This window comes from Zalophus californianus, chromosome 5 (genome assembly GCF_009762305.2).
Source record: "Zalophus californianus isolate mZalCal1 chromosome 5, mZalCal1.pri.v2, whole genome shotgun sequence".
Classification (NCBI taxonomy): Eukaryota; Metazoa; Chordata; class Mammalia; order Carnivora; family Otariidae; genus Zalophus; species Zalophus californianus.
Genome location: NC_045599.1, coordinates 5,174,519 through 5,188,645, shown reverse-complemented (window position 1 = coordinate 5,188,645; position 14,127 = coordinate 5,174,519). Strand labels below are relative to the sequence as shown.

The window sequence follows — 14,127 nt, the reverse complement described above, 5'->3', positions numbered from 1 at the left end:
CTATGATGGGGAACGAATTATTTCCAAAATTCAGGGGATGTGGGGCTTATTTTTAACTTGTATGGAGTTTTTATTGTGGAACATTTCAAGCATACACAAACACAGAGAATAACCGCCCTGAGCTCCCATGTATTCATCACCTAGGCTCGACAATTATCAACATTTTGCCAAATTCACTTCTTCTCTCCCTCCACCCATTTCCCCCTCCCTCCAAATTATTTTTAACCATTATACCTGTAGCTCCAAGAATATTTCAGCATTTTCCTGTAAAAGGTTTCTCACACAGGGACCGAATCAAATGATGTAAAGTGTGGTGCCCAAGTCAGTGAAATGAACACGAGTGTTCTCAGAGCTGTGTGTCTTTGGGCCGGTTCCTTAACCTCTCTGAGCCCTCAATGTCTTTCTATAAAGAGGGAGGGTAATAAGGGCTGTGAGATAACAGTGTGGCTCAGGGAAGAAGAGGAAACAGCACAGGGCCAGGGCCAAGGGGGCTTCCCCATCAGAGGGCCGTGAAAGGGGACACTTCCTTTTACGTGCTGTTCCCTCTCCCGAACCCTCATGATGTCCCTGCACTGCCGGCCACCTCTCAGCATCTGGGAACAAAAGTCCAGAGAGGAGCTGGAAAGGCCCTTCTCCATGACTGCACGTGGCCACTGCATCAAGATACGTGCTTGGGGCCAGCTCGTGCTGGCCAGGGGACCCTGCCTGGGAGGGGCTACCCGTAGGTTGGACTCAGCAGTTTTGGCTCAGGAAGGCCAGTGCTGAGACTGAGGGGGAAGCCAGGGGAGGCCCAGAGGCCACAGCTCCAGTAAAGGAGAGAGGACAGGACACGTGTGCCCTGGCCACACCCACCAGGGCGGCTGCAGAGGAAGCTGATACCACGGGCCCTCCCGGGGATGGCCTTGCTTTCCCATTCCCATGACTATCTGCTGGGCTCACCCTGCTGCCCTCAGAGGCTCCCCCCACTCCCACCCCCCGCCCATGGGTGCAGGGAGTGGAAAGCTAACACAGAGAAAAAACTGGTGGCAGGTGCAGAGCCCCTGCCTCTGCAGGGTGGGCTGAGCCCATTGCAAGTCACCCTGGGCTGGCTCAGGTGGGATTTTTCAAGAAGTCTGAAGAACAGAGGCCCATGACTGTCCAGTCAGAGATGAGTTCTAACCATGAATGGCCAGGAGGCACCTGGAGAGCCACAACCTTCACCCTTGGACGACCTCTGTACTTGAAACTCGGGTCCATGTACACGGCAGGTGGCTCCGTGGAAATGGATGGCATCAGGCAGGCTATGAGGGGTGGAGCCCTCCGTGCTTGGAATGTGCCTTCCTGACAGGGACAAGGGACAGCCTCAACATTCTCAGAGCTGGGTCTCTGGGTCTGCTCAGACGTACCTATGTACAAGGGTGTAGGAATCATGAGAGAAGAACCAGCACACACCATCCCCCTATTCAGAGGGGTGCAGAAGATTCGGGAAAGAACCAACAGATGAACTTGAGGTTAACACCGCTGGGTGAATTCTTTTTTTTTTTTTTAAAGATTTTATTTCCTTGACAGAGACAGACACAGCAAGAGAGGGAACACAAGCAGGGGGAGTGGGAGAGGGAGAAGCAGACCCCCCGCCGAGCGAGGAGCCCGACGTGGGGCTCGATCCCAGGACCCTGGGATCATGACCTGAGCCAAAGGCAGACGCTTAACGACTGAGCCACCCAGGCGCCCCTGCTGGGTGAATTCTAAAGGAATTAGCAAGCAGAAAAGGATCATCACTGGGAGCGAATATATTGGTTCAGTAGAAACAAGTCTTGAGAAATCATCTGCATATTTTATAAAATAGCATAAGCCCATGGTTCTATCAAACTCTAGGCACAGACACGCTGAGCCCTTGGCCTCAGGAGGGCTCCGCAGTCTACACCGACGAGGCTGACCAGCAGCTAGAAGCAGGTGAAGGCCATGTTCCTCCAGTCGGCACATGTGTGTGAGCCCCTCCCGAGTCCTTCATGCTGGGGACGAGCAAAGAGTGATCCGATGTAATCTTCGTGGAGCTGGTAGTGCAGAGAGAGGAGATGCACAATCCCCCGATTGAGGCTTGGCCAAGGGTGTGAAGGAAGCCCGGTGCTCTGAGGTCACAAGCATGAGAAGAACGTGCAGGAGAGAGAAGGCTGCACAGGCCCTCCTGGGGTCTCGGGGTGAGGGGTGGGGAAGGGGCCAAAGGGGTGAAGGAGGGGGACAGGGGCCATGTGGAGGCCATCAAGTGTAGCCAGAGCTGACCTCAGGACCCCCAAGCCCCGCGGGGCTTCTGTCTTTGCAAAGGCACTGGGGCATTTTAAAGAAGGGGGATGCAGAGTTTAGATGTGCATTTTCAACAGACTGCAGAGTGGAGTGGAGAGAGGCCGGCGTGGATGCAGGGGGGCCCTCCAAGGACCTGCAGCACAGAGACAAAGCATGGAAATCGCAGAAAGCAAAATCGATGATGGCCAGGAGGGGTGTGCGGGAGAGGGGGGCTTGAGGATGGCCGCTGGCCTGTGCGCAGGACACAGGTGCTCCAGTGGCTGAGACAGGGATGCGGACAGAGAAGGCAGCTCTGGGCAAGGGGGGCGAGATGGCCACTCACACACATTGGGTCGAGGTGGCCCCTTGGCCATGTGGCTTTGCAGATCCAAGAAGAAGCTGCATGTGTAAGATGGATGTTGTCCACACAAACACTGAGTGACACTCTGGACAGGACCCAGCTTACCCAGGACCAAGGGACAGACTGAAGGGGAAGGGGGGGCCAGAGGAGATGGGAGGGATCTCCAGCACCCAGCACGGAAGGACGGTGTGGACGAGCCTGCCAAGAGCCCGAGGCAGGAGGAACCGGAGACAGACCCAGCCTGAGACATGGCCCCGGGCTTTCCTGACAGGCTGAGTGAGGAGAGAGATGGGGGGCCGGTGCAGGTGTCAGAGCTCACAGGATGGACCCAGCTCCCTAGTTTCCCAGCATGCAAGTGAAGACCTGACTGGCAGCGTGCCGACCACACTCTTGGACCCCACAGAGCTGAGAGGGGCTGTTCCTTCTGCAGGCAATGGACGGAAGAGTTGGACCTCAGTTTACCCACATACCGTCCTGCTCAGCAGTGGGCTTGGCCCCACGGCTCTGGGAGCAAGAGCTAGGGTTCGGGTTTGGGTAGGATTAGCAGTCTCCTGTCCTGATTCCCGTGTCCTGAGGCCTCTGCCCATGGCCACTTGAGAGAATAGCACTTTGAGCGGCAGGTGGATGCCGACTCGGTCACCAGAGCTCTGGGCACCAACAATGCTGGACCTCAACAGCCCCCAGGAGCCCTGTCAGACTTAAGGAAGTGTGAAGCCCCCTGTGCACACTCGGCCCGGCTAGCCAGATGCCCCACCTACAAAATGCTGCTGGATCTGTGTGTTTCAAAGTAGCATGAAGAGAGCACACATCTTCTATCTGACTACTGACCACCCAGCATCCTCCCAGGCCTCTGGGGCCGCAAGCACCCCACCCGCCTGCCTGATGGCTCATTGTTGCCTGCACGCCAGGTCCCAGACACCCACCCCTGCTCCGGGGCCAGCTCCCTCGGCTTGTGGGGCCTGAATCACCTTGGGGGGGGTGGGCATCATGACCTTTCTTCCCTGCACCCCATCCAGGGCAGCCCAAAGCAAGCATGCATCTGTCTGAGCTGCGCAGTGAGACACTTTGTCCATGTGCCCAGGGTGGGGACAGGGACGGGCACTGCCCGCCATCGCTCACACCCCGGCCGGCCCAGAGCCTCAGATGCTAGACACGCTCAGGCATGCGCTCCTCTCTTTCCGCCCCCTCCAGGCATACCGAAAGAGGATGCACCAGCTCCTGCAGGCTCTGCACCAGAAGCTGGCCGCTCAAGGCCAGGGCCCGGAAGGCCTGCTTGGTGCCGACAAGCCCATCTCCTACAGGACCAAGCCGCCGGCCTCCATCCACCGGGAGCTCCTCGGCGTCTGCAGTGACCCCTACACTCTGGCCCAGCAGCTGACCCACGTGGAGCTGGTGAGCAGGCCTGTGCCATCCTCTAGCCAGACCCAGAGCCGGGGAACAACTGAGAACCGGCCATCCCCGGCCCCCCGCCTTGTGTCTGCATCACCCAGGGCTCGAGCTTGTCCCAGCAGGGCCAGCCGGGCACCTCCAGGACGCCCTGGCTCTGGAACAGTCTCTCGCCATTCCAGCGGGAGGGCTGGACATGCTAGGCCTGCCCGGCTTGGACCCCTTGGCCTGCCTGAGAGTCTGGGCCCGGGACAGAGGAACTGGGTTCAAATGCTGGCTCTGGCACCACCTGCCGTGTGAGCTTCCTGCCACTAGTGCCTTCCCTGCCAGGGCCTCAGTTTCCCCGTCCAGGACTCACAGACACACTGCATCCACTATAGCCTTCCAGAGAAGTGCAGGTAGGCCTTCCTGCGTGTGAAGGGGACACCCCAGCCTAGCCTCCAGCATGTTGGGTTCCTTGTAGATGCAGACGGGCCAAGGGGCTGCCCCAGAGAGACGGGAGGTGGGGGAGTAGGTTTCTTCTCTTTTAAATCCTCCCCCATTTATGGCTCCCTTACTTTCTGGCACTATACTCAGAACTTAATGTGCACCATCTCATTCCATCTTCCCACACCCAGCCAGGGAGGTGCTATTATGATTCCCTTTGCACCAATGAGGAAACTAAGGTCCAGAGAGGCTAAGAGACTTGCCTGAAGTCACACAGCAGAAAGAACAGAGCCAGAATTTGATTCTGACTCAGACCTCCCCCGGAGGGAGCTGGTCATTTCAATGACCCAGTTTTGAGCCTGGTTTCCTGGGTATAACCCCTCCCAAGCACACCCTGTGGGGACCTTGCCTCCTGCCCCCCATGAACTTCGGCAGCCCCTGGGCATGGGAAAAGAGGGGTGCCTCCTTCAGGATGGTTTCAAGCTCTGTGACAATCCAGAATGGGGGTATGGAGCCCTAGTGAGAAGGGCAGGTGTCCAGAGACCGTCCTGGGGTGGGCTGAGAGGCAGGGAGCCCGCAGGAGCACCATGCCAGGTCCCGGGTGGGCACTGGCCCCGCCCGGCACCTGCCCCCTTTCCCAACTCCTCTTCTCCCTTCTGGTGCAGGAACGGCTGCGGCACATCGGGCCTGAGGAGTTTGTCCAGGCTTTTGTGAACAAGGACCCTTTGGCCAGCACAAAGGTAGAAGGCCCTTGGACAGGCTGTCCCATCCGCGACCCCCGCCCACTGGCCCCTCTGGGGAATTCGGAGGGGCCCGGAGCAGAGCAGATGGGCTTTCAGGGGCTGCGTCCACCCCGTACCCCTCCAGCCCAACAGCCCCGAGTCCTGGGGAAGCCGGCCGGTCACCCACCCAGCGAGGGCGGAGGGCGGGGCTGGGCGCGGAACAGAGGACCGGGGTGCGGAGGAGAGCGGAGCGCGCCCCAGGCGCTCTCCAAACCCCCAAGCTCTCCCAGAGCGTTTCGGTGGGCGCTGGTGCCCTCCAGCGGCCACCCGGGGTAGCGCGCGCGCTACTGCGCGCCGCCCAGGAAAGCTAAGGACGCACTCTTCCCCCTAACTGGTGCAGTGGCCCCCGGGCCACGGACTGTGGACCGGTCCACACACGGGATTTCGGGTTTGTCCCTCCTCTGTTAGAGCCCAACCAGTAGGGTGCCCGGTGCTTATCAGCCGGGTGCAATTCAAATCAGAACTGGAAACATTGTTGTCTTCTGCCCTCTGGCGTAATGAAATAAGAGCAACTAAATATGAGTGCATTTTCACCTCTCGGATAAGCCAAGATAGAGCATCGTGGGTGTGTAGGGAGAGACACACTTTCATACACGGCTGGTGGGGGGGATTGGCACGGCGGCTTTGGGGGGTGCAGTTCACAATAGCATCAACGCTTGAAATGTATACCCTTGACCTCAACTTTACCTGCCTAATAATTTATCCTGGGGATATACACACTCGTGTACACAAAGATGTATACATAGAGATATTTAGGATATACTGTGGCTATTATGGCCAAACGCTGGAAGCAACCTACCTTATCACCCACGGGGACTCAATTACAAATTACAGTACGTCCACACATGGAATGCTATGCATCTATTACAAAGAATAAGAGAGGCTAAAAAGTAGAGAATAATCACCCAGATCCATTATAGAGAGAAAAAAAAAATCTAGAGCGAAGAGCAGTGACGAAGAGGATATGGCCATTTGTGTAACAACAAAAGGAGGGAGCGTGATACCTGTTTGTGCAACGCATGCGTGTAGGCAATCTCTAGGAATACTGAGTACTCTTGGGAGCCCTGGCTTGAGGGCGGGGGTTGGAGTGGCAAGGAGACTCGGCCACTCTCAGCAAGTTGTTCTTATGTTTGGTTTTGGTTTTTGGCCATCTCCAAGGATTACTTTTTTATTGTGAAGTACATCGGAGATGACCCGTGACCTCTTTTCACCCACTCTACGGTCGATGAACATTTGTGGTTGTTTCCAGCCTCTTGTTATTATAGATGCTGCTACTATGAATATTCTTATACGTTTACATGTACATCGGTGTGTATTTTTCTAGGGCATCGGTTCTCAAATGATTTGGTCTCAGGACCTTTATACTCTTAAAAATTATCAAGGACCCCAAAGAACTTTTGGTTATGTAGATGGTATCTACCAACATCCATCATATTAGCCATTAAAACCATAACTTTTAAAGATATTTATTTATTCAAAATAGCAATAATAACCTATCACATGTTCACATTGGTAACATATTTTATGGAAATAACTAGATTTTCCAAAGTGAAAAAATTACTGGGAAGAGTGATACTGCTTTACTGTATTTTTACAAATCTCTTTAATGACCAATGTAACAAAAAGACAGCTGGATTCTCTTATCTGCTTCTGCATTCAATCTCTTGACATACATTATTTGGGTTGAAAAATCCAACCTCTCAGAAATATGTGGTTGGAAAAGAGAAGAGTATTTTACATTATTTTCGGATAAGTGAATATTTTTCTTTGATACTATGCTAAAACTCAGCAGGTGGTAGTGTTTTTTAAGATTAGTTGCAATTTGGAATCTGAAAATGTATCAGTGGACTTTCTGTACTCTGTTGCATTAAAATCTCTTGGTCCATCTTGCATCTTAATGGATCTTTTGCCCATGTGTGATTTTATAACATCATACGTTGGTCATTTGGAAAATATGAGTTCTCTGAACCAGGCAGATCTTCCAAATGTTGGTGCATTTCATTATATGATATTTTAAAACCATATCCACTAATATCACTACTGATCTCACCCTTCCAAAAAAGCCCTTGGGTATTGGGACACTGTCAAGGTCACAGATGGGGATACATGTCTTATAAGTTCCCAATTCTCTCTTGAAACCTTGGATTTTATCAGTGACAACAAATACTATCAATTACTTCCTTGAAGTGACAGGCTCATTTTGTTGATTTTCAAGAAAAAACCAACTGGGGTGCCTGGTGGCTCAGTCGGGTAAGTGTCTGACTTCAGCTCAGGTCATGGTCTCAGGATCCTGGGATGGAGCCCCATGTCGAGCTCTGCGCTCAGCTCTCCCTCTGCCCCTCCCCCTGTTCGTGCTCACTCCCTCTCTCATATAAATAAATAATTTAAAAAATATATCAACCAAATACTGAAGTCTGAAAAAACCATAGTTGGTCAGTCCTTCTTTCGAGTAGAAATGGTGTTCCATGAGAAAAGTGGCCAGTTCTGCTTACAAGTCACACTAATGTTTTTCCTCAAACCTGACTTCTGTATGCCCCAGAAATGCTTTTGTGTACTGCTCAATCCCACAGAATACCAAAAAGATATGTGCACAAGATTGAGATTCGTTTTTTTAAGATTTTTATTTATTTATTTGCCAGAGAGAGAGAGAGAGCACAAGCAGGGGGAGCAGCAGGCGGAGGGAGAGGGAGAAGCGGGCTTCCCACTGAGCAGGGAGCCCAATGCGGGACTCGATCCCAGGACCCTGGGATCATGACCTGAGCTGAAGGCAGACGCTTGACCGACTGAGCCACCCAGGCATCCCAAGAATGAGGTTCAATAAAATTGAAAAGTTCACCTCCTTGAGGACGTACTGAAGTCACACTCCACATTTTTCTTTGACTAGGAACGTGTAATAGTGAAGAACACAATGACCACGAGTATGGTTTGGTGACTCTGTTTGGGACTAAGGGGGGGGGCAGTTTCACCCACTAGTCTTTCACACATCAGTGCAAATGTCAACACAATGAAAAAACAATGACATTGTATGAACACGAAACTAGTTGTGCCCTTGGAGAACTGTCACTCTACAATACACCCAGGAGGGAAATGACTGTGTCAGGGGCGGGGCTGGTGAGGCTGCCCACAAGGAAGTAATCTTGCTCTGCATCCTAAGTGACACTTGAAATCATCAGACTTCCAAATGTGTCACACTGTTCAAGGGAGCATGTTCTCGTGTGTTTTGGACATTCCTACTTTCTCTTCTATGAAATTCCTGTCACCCGGTTTCCTATTGGTGGTTTGGCTTTTTCTTAAGGATTTTAAAGAGGTTTTTTGGTAAGCTTTAAAAAAAAATATGTACTAGATGACTATCCTTTGTCAGGTGAACTGCAAATTTTCTCCTTTTTTTTTTTTCTTTTTGCTTTTCATTCTCATTATTCTTTGGATGAGAAGGTGTTTTTAGTTTTAACCTAGTTGGAAAAAAAATTTTTTTTTAAAGATTTTATTTATTTATTTGACAGAGAGAGACACAGCGAGAGAGGGAACACAAGCAGGGGGAGCGAGAGAGGGAGAAGCAGGCTTCCCGTGGAGCAGGGAGCCCGATGTGGGGCTCGATCCCAGGACCCTGGGATCATGACCTGAGCCGAAGGCAGACGCTTAACGACTGAGCCACCCAGGCGCCCCTGGAAAAAAATTTTTTAGCCTAGTCAAATTTACTAACCTTTTCCTTTATTTTTTTAAATATTTCCTATATTTTTTATTTATTTTTTTTGCGGGGGGGGCGGGTTAAGAAATCCCTCCCTACTCCCTACCCAGGTCATAAAGATAATCTCTGATGTTTTCTTCGAGAAGTTTTAATATTTTGTCCTTCACATTTAAGCCTTGGATTTGAAATTCACTTTATGGCTATGGCTTGAGGTGGAGATCCATGTTCATGGTTTTCCCCACAAATAGCAGATGTTCCTGCACCATTATTTATATATTGTCTTGCCTGCCTATACGCCCTGACAGTTCCATCACTGTCATATGCCAGGTTTGATCTACACGTGTAGATGTCTGTTCTGTCCACTGGTCGGTTTTCCTATCTCTGCATCAGTATACATCGTCTTCATGATTATGCTTGTATACTCGGGATTTTCCTCCCTACCTGGTGAAACAAACCCTCCTGTTCTTTAGGAGTGGTTTGGCCATTCTTGGCCCTTTATTTTTCTATTTGAAATCTTATAACCCTTGCCAAATTCAGTGAAAACCCTACTGGGATTTTTGTTAGAATATATGAAACATGGACCAATTTGGGAAGAATTTTCATCTTCATGATACCAAGTCCCCCAACCCATACAAATGGTGTGTCCTGCCATTTACTTAGATCTACGTCATAATACCTTTCTAATGTTTTATAACTATCTCCATAAAAATATTACAGATTTAGTTAGATTTTTCATTCTCATGATTCTTTGGATGTGAAGGTGTTTTTAATTTTAACCTAGTTGGGAAAAAAAAATTAACCTAGTTAAATTTACTAACCTTTTCCTTTATGTTTTTTTGGGGAGGTGCGGGATGCATATTTTTGCTATTATTTATGGCATCTTCTATTGTACTTATTTCTGAACTGCTTGTGTAGCTTAAGGAATGTCTTTCACTTTTGCATATCAACTTTGTATCTGATGATATTGTACGTTCTTCTTAATTCTAATAGTTTCTCTGTGTTCCTTGGTGTTTTTCGTATAGACAGTTACATCATCTGGGAATAATGACAGTTTCGCTCCTTCCTTTCCAATCCTTATTCTTTTTTTAAAAGATTTTATTTATTTGAGAGGGGCGCCTGGGTGGCTCAGTTGGTTAAGCGACTGCCTTCGGCTCAGGTCATGATCCTGGAGTCCCGGGATCGAGTCCCACATCGGGCTCCCTGCTCAGCGGGGAGTCTGCTTCTCCCTCTGACCCTCTGACCCTCTTCCCTCTCGTGCTATCTCTCATTCTCTCTCTCTCAAATAAATAAATAAAATCTTTAAAAAAAAAGATTTTATTTATTTGAGAGAGAAAGAGAGAGAGCACAAGCAGGGTGAGGGGCAGAAGGAGAGGCAGACTCCCCTGAGCAGGGAGCCTGATGCGGGGCTCGATCCCAGGACTCCGGGATGATGACCTGGGCTGAAGGCAGATGCTTAGCCAACTGAGTCACTCAGGCACCCCTCCAGTCCTTATTCTTTTTATTTCTAGGGTAGTCATACAAAGAATCCTCCACTGATATGAGATGGACATGAATGACAGATGGGTCCTGTTTTTTAATTCTCTGAAATGTTGGGATTACTAGTTATTGCAGAGTAACCCCACTAAGTCTGACCAATAGGATTTCTTTTTCTTGCTTATTGTGCTAACTAGCACCTCTGGCAAAACGTTAAATAGAAGTGTTGCTAGCAGGCATTCTTCTTTTGTCCTGATTTTAAACAGAATGCTTTTAACATGTCATAATAGAGTATGATGTTTGCTATGAGTTTTTTTTTTTTTTTTTTAGATGCCCATTATCAGCTCAAGGAAGTCCCCTGGTCCTCCTTTGCTGAGAGTTCTTATCATAAATGGTTGTTGCATTTTATTGACTACTTTTTCTGGGTCTATTAACCTTATGTTCTCTTCCCTTTTAAACTGTTAAGTGATTACTTATCTTTTAAACTGTTAAGCGATTACTTATACAGTAGTCCCCCTCCTTATCTGTGGGGTATATGTTCCCAAATCCCCCAGTGGATGCCTGAAACCATGGATGGTACTGAACTCTGTATATACTACATTTTTTTCCTATACACACATACTTATGATAAAGTTTATAAATCAGGCATGGTAAGAGATTAACAACAATAACTCATAAGCAAATAGAACAATTACAACAATATGCTCTAATAAAAGTTATGTGTATGTGGCCTCTCTCTCTCAAAATATCTTATTACACTGTACTCACCCTTCTCCCTATGATGATAAGATGCCTATGGGATGAGATGAAGTGAGGTGAATGACATAGGCACCATGATGTAGCATCAGACTACCACTGATCATCTTACTTCTGGACCATGGTTGATGGCAGGTAATTGAAACCATGGACAACAAACCACAGATAAGGGGGGAATTATTGTATTCATCGGTTTCTTTCTTTTTCATTGTCAAGCCAACCTTGCATTTCTGGGATAAATGAAACTGGGTCATGATCCTTATCTTTTTTGTACATCCTTAGGCTCAGTTTGCTCTTGTTTTGTTTAGAATTTCTGTAACTATAATCATGCGATTGACTTGTCATTTTCCTTTCTGTCCCTGTTCTTGTCTCATCTTTGTTTTCTCTCTCCCTGCTTTCTGTTCTGTGTGAATGACCGAATTACTTGTTCCTGGACCGTTGGTAGAATTTGCTAGTGAAACCATCCGAGCCTGGTATTTCCTTTTAGGGAAGACTTTTATGTGCCCGTTCAAGATTTTCCTTGTTTTAGTAATTATAGGACTATTTAGGCTTTCTATTTCTTCTTTACTCTACTTTTTAATTTATATTTTTCCAGAAATTTGACTCAGTCCTATTTTCACATTTATAGACACAAAGTTATTCACAATACTCTCTAGGGCGCCTGGGTGGCTCAGTTGGTTAAGCGACTGCCTTCGGCTCAGGTCATGATCCTGGAGTCCCGGGATCGAGTCCCGCATCAGGCTCCCTGCTCAGCGGGGAGTCTGCTTCTCCCTCTGACCTCTTCCCTCTCGTGCTCTCTATCTCTCATTCTCTCTCTCTTAAATAAATAAATAAAATCTTTAAAAAAAAATACTCCCTAGTTATCTTTTCAGTTTTTTCACATTCATATTCACCTCTAATATTCTTTGTATTCACTTCTCTGTTTCTTCATCAATCTTGCTAAGCGTTCATCAGTTTTATTAGTCTTTTCAAATAAAGAGCTTCTGGCTTTGTTGATTCTATATGTTGCATCTTTCTTTACTATTTCATTTTTTTCTCTAATCTTTACTATTTCCCTCCATCTGCTTTCTTTGGATTCTTTCATTGTTATTCTTTTTCTAATTTTTTAAGTTGGATGTTCAGCCCGTTTTCATCCTTTCTTCCATCCTAATAAAAGTATAGTGCTCGTTTCAGCAGCACATATACCATCCTAATAAAAGTATGAAAGACTATTCATTTCTTTCTAAGTATATTTTTTATTTGCACCCTCAAACTTTTGTTTTTTGGTATTCTCATGATCATTTCCATGATGATTTCATCTTTGACCCATAGATTATTTTAAAATGTGTTTTTACATTTCTGACTATTTGAAAAGAATACACATTCTCATGATTGAGTGCAGGGAGGCTTCCATACTTGTCTGTTAATTCAACTATGTAAATTGTGTGCTGCTTAAATTTATATTTATACTGGTTTTTTAATCTCCACAGTCTATGAATTGCTGACCTTATGTTAAAATCTTCCACCATGGCAGTAAGATTTGATTTCTCCCTATAAAGGAGTTTACCTTTCTGACTATATTTGCCTCCATATTTTGAAGCTATGTTGTTAGGCACAGGCGAGTTTAGATTTGTGACATATTCACGATTAATCAAACCTTTTATCATGATGTGGTTCCCTTTGAATGTCCTCTGATGCTTTTTGCCTTAGAGTCCTTTTTTTTTTTTTTTTGCCTTAAAATCTATTTTGTCAGGGTGCCTGGATGGCTCAGTCATTAGGTGTCTGCCTTCAGCTCAGGTCATGATCCCAGGGTCCTGGGATCGAGCCCCACATTGGGCTCCCTGTTCAGCGGGAAGCCTGCTTCTCCCTCTCCCACTCCCCCTGCTTGTGTTCCCTCTCTCGCTGTCTGTCTCTCTGTCAAATAAATAAATAAAATCTTTTAAAAAATCTATTTTGTCTAATAATCGTACAGCTATGTGATATTCATCATATATATTTTTCAATTTTTTCACCTATATCTTTGGGTTTGGGGTGTGCCTCTTGAAAATAGCAAGTAGCTGGAGTTTTAAAATTACAGCAGTTGTAATTACCGACTTACATGGATTCTGTGCATCCTTCGCTTGTCTTCCCATGCCTTCCCTGTTTTTTCTCCTCCTTACTTTACTTCTTTTGGATTAATAGATCCCTTGTTCCATCTTCCCCTCTACTTACTGAAGGTCACACTGTCCATTTCAACATGGATATTTAAATTACCTTAAGTTTAATCTTTTAAACTCTCATGCATTTTATGCAGTTGAATATTCTACATCAATTGAAAAATAATTCTACATCAGTTGAAAAATTATTCTACATCAATTGGAAAATACAGCAATTGAAAAATTTCCAAAGGATATTTTATGGCATATGAAAAGGTTCATATGGAAAAACATGACTCCTGTCTAGGTGCAGCTTATCCAACCCATATTTTCTCCTTAGGGCACTTCACAGCCCTCGTGTGCTTAGGAACTACACTGCTGTGCTTGGAGCCGCTCTAAGCATGGGACTCACCATCACACTGAATAGACCACAAAAAAAGACAGTTGTTCACACAGTATGGGAGCTGAAACAAGAAGGCACGTTGTCACTTAGCTCAACCTCAGCTGGAAACACATGGGTGCTTTGGGTGACTCCAATTTTCTGCCACTCTGCACAGATCCATGAATGACAGTGAAAGAGACATGAGTAGTGATTTGGAGTTACAAATGCATTTTGAGGAAGCAGACAGATTCACAAATATAGAATCTATGAATAATGACAATCAACTATATGTGGGGGGGTGTGTACTTACATATATATATCATATTAAATGACATCTTTGAATGTATAGAAAAAAGACTGGAAGGATACACATCAAATCATGGGTATTTGTGGACAGTTTTGAGGTCTCAGCATTTTTCAGATGATCTATAAGAATGATCAATGAACTGACCTCATGTTCCCAAAGTTATTGACAGAGAGGCTGAGTGTGGTCCTTGTGTCTT

General features: G+C 47.1%; 1 protein-coding gene across 3 annotated transcripts in view; it reads left to right on the top strand.

Annotated features, from left to right (window-relative positions):
• RASGEF1C (RasGEF domain family member 1C) overlaps window positions 1–14,127 on the top strand; it is an 81,790-nt gene that overhangs the window by 51,755 nt on the left and 15,908 nt on the right. For all 3 annotated transcript variants that reach the window (XM_027605915.1, XM_027605917.1, XM_027605916.1), the window contains exons 5-6: window positions 3,812–4,012; window positions 5,098–5,172. In XM_027605915.1, coding sequence (XP_027461716.1) covers window positions 3,812–4,012; window positions 5,098–5,172 — 276 coding nt within the window. The remainder of the gene's footprint in view (window positions 1–3,811; window positions 4,013–5,097; window positions 5,173–14,127) is intronic.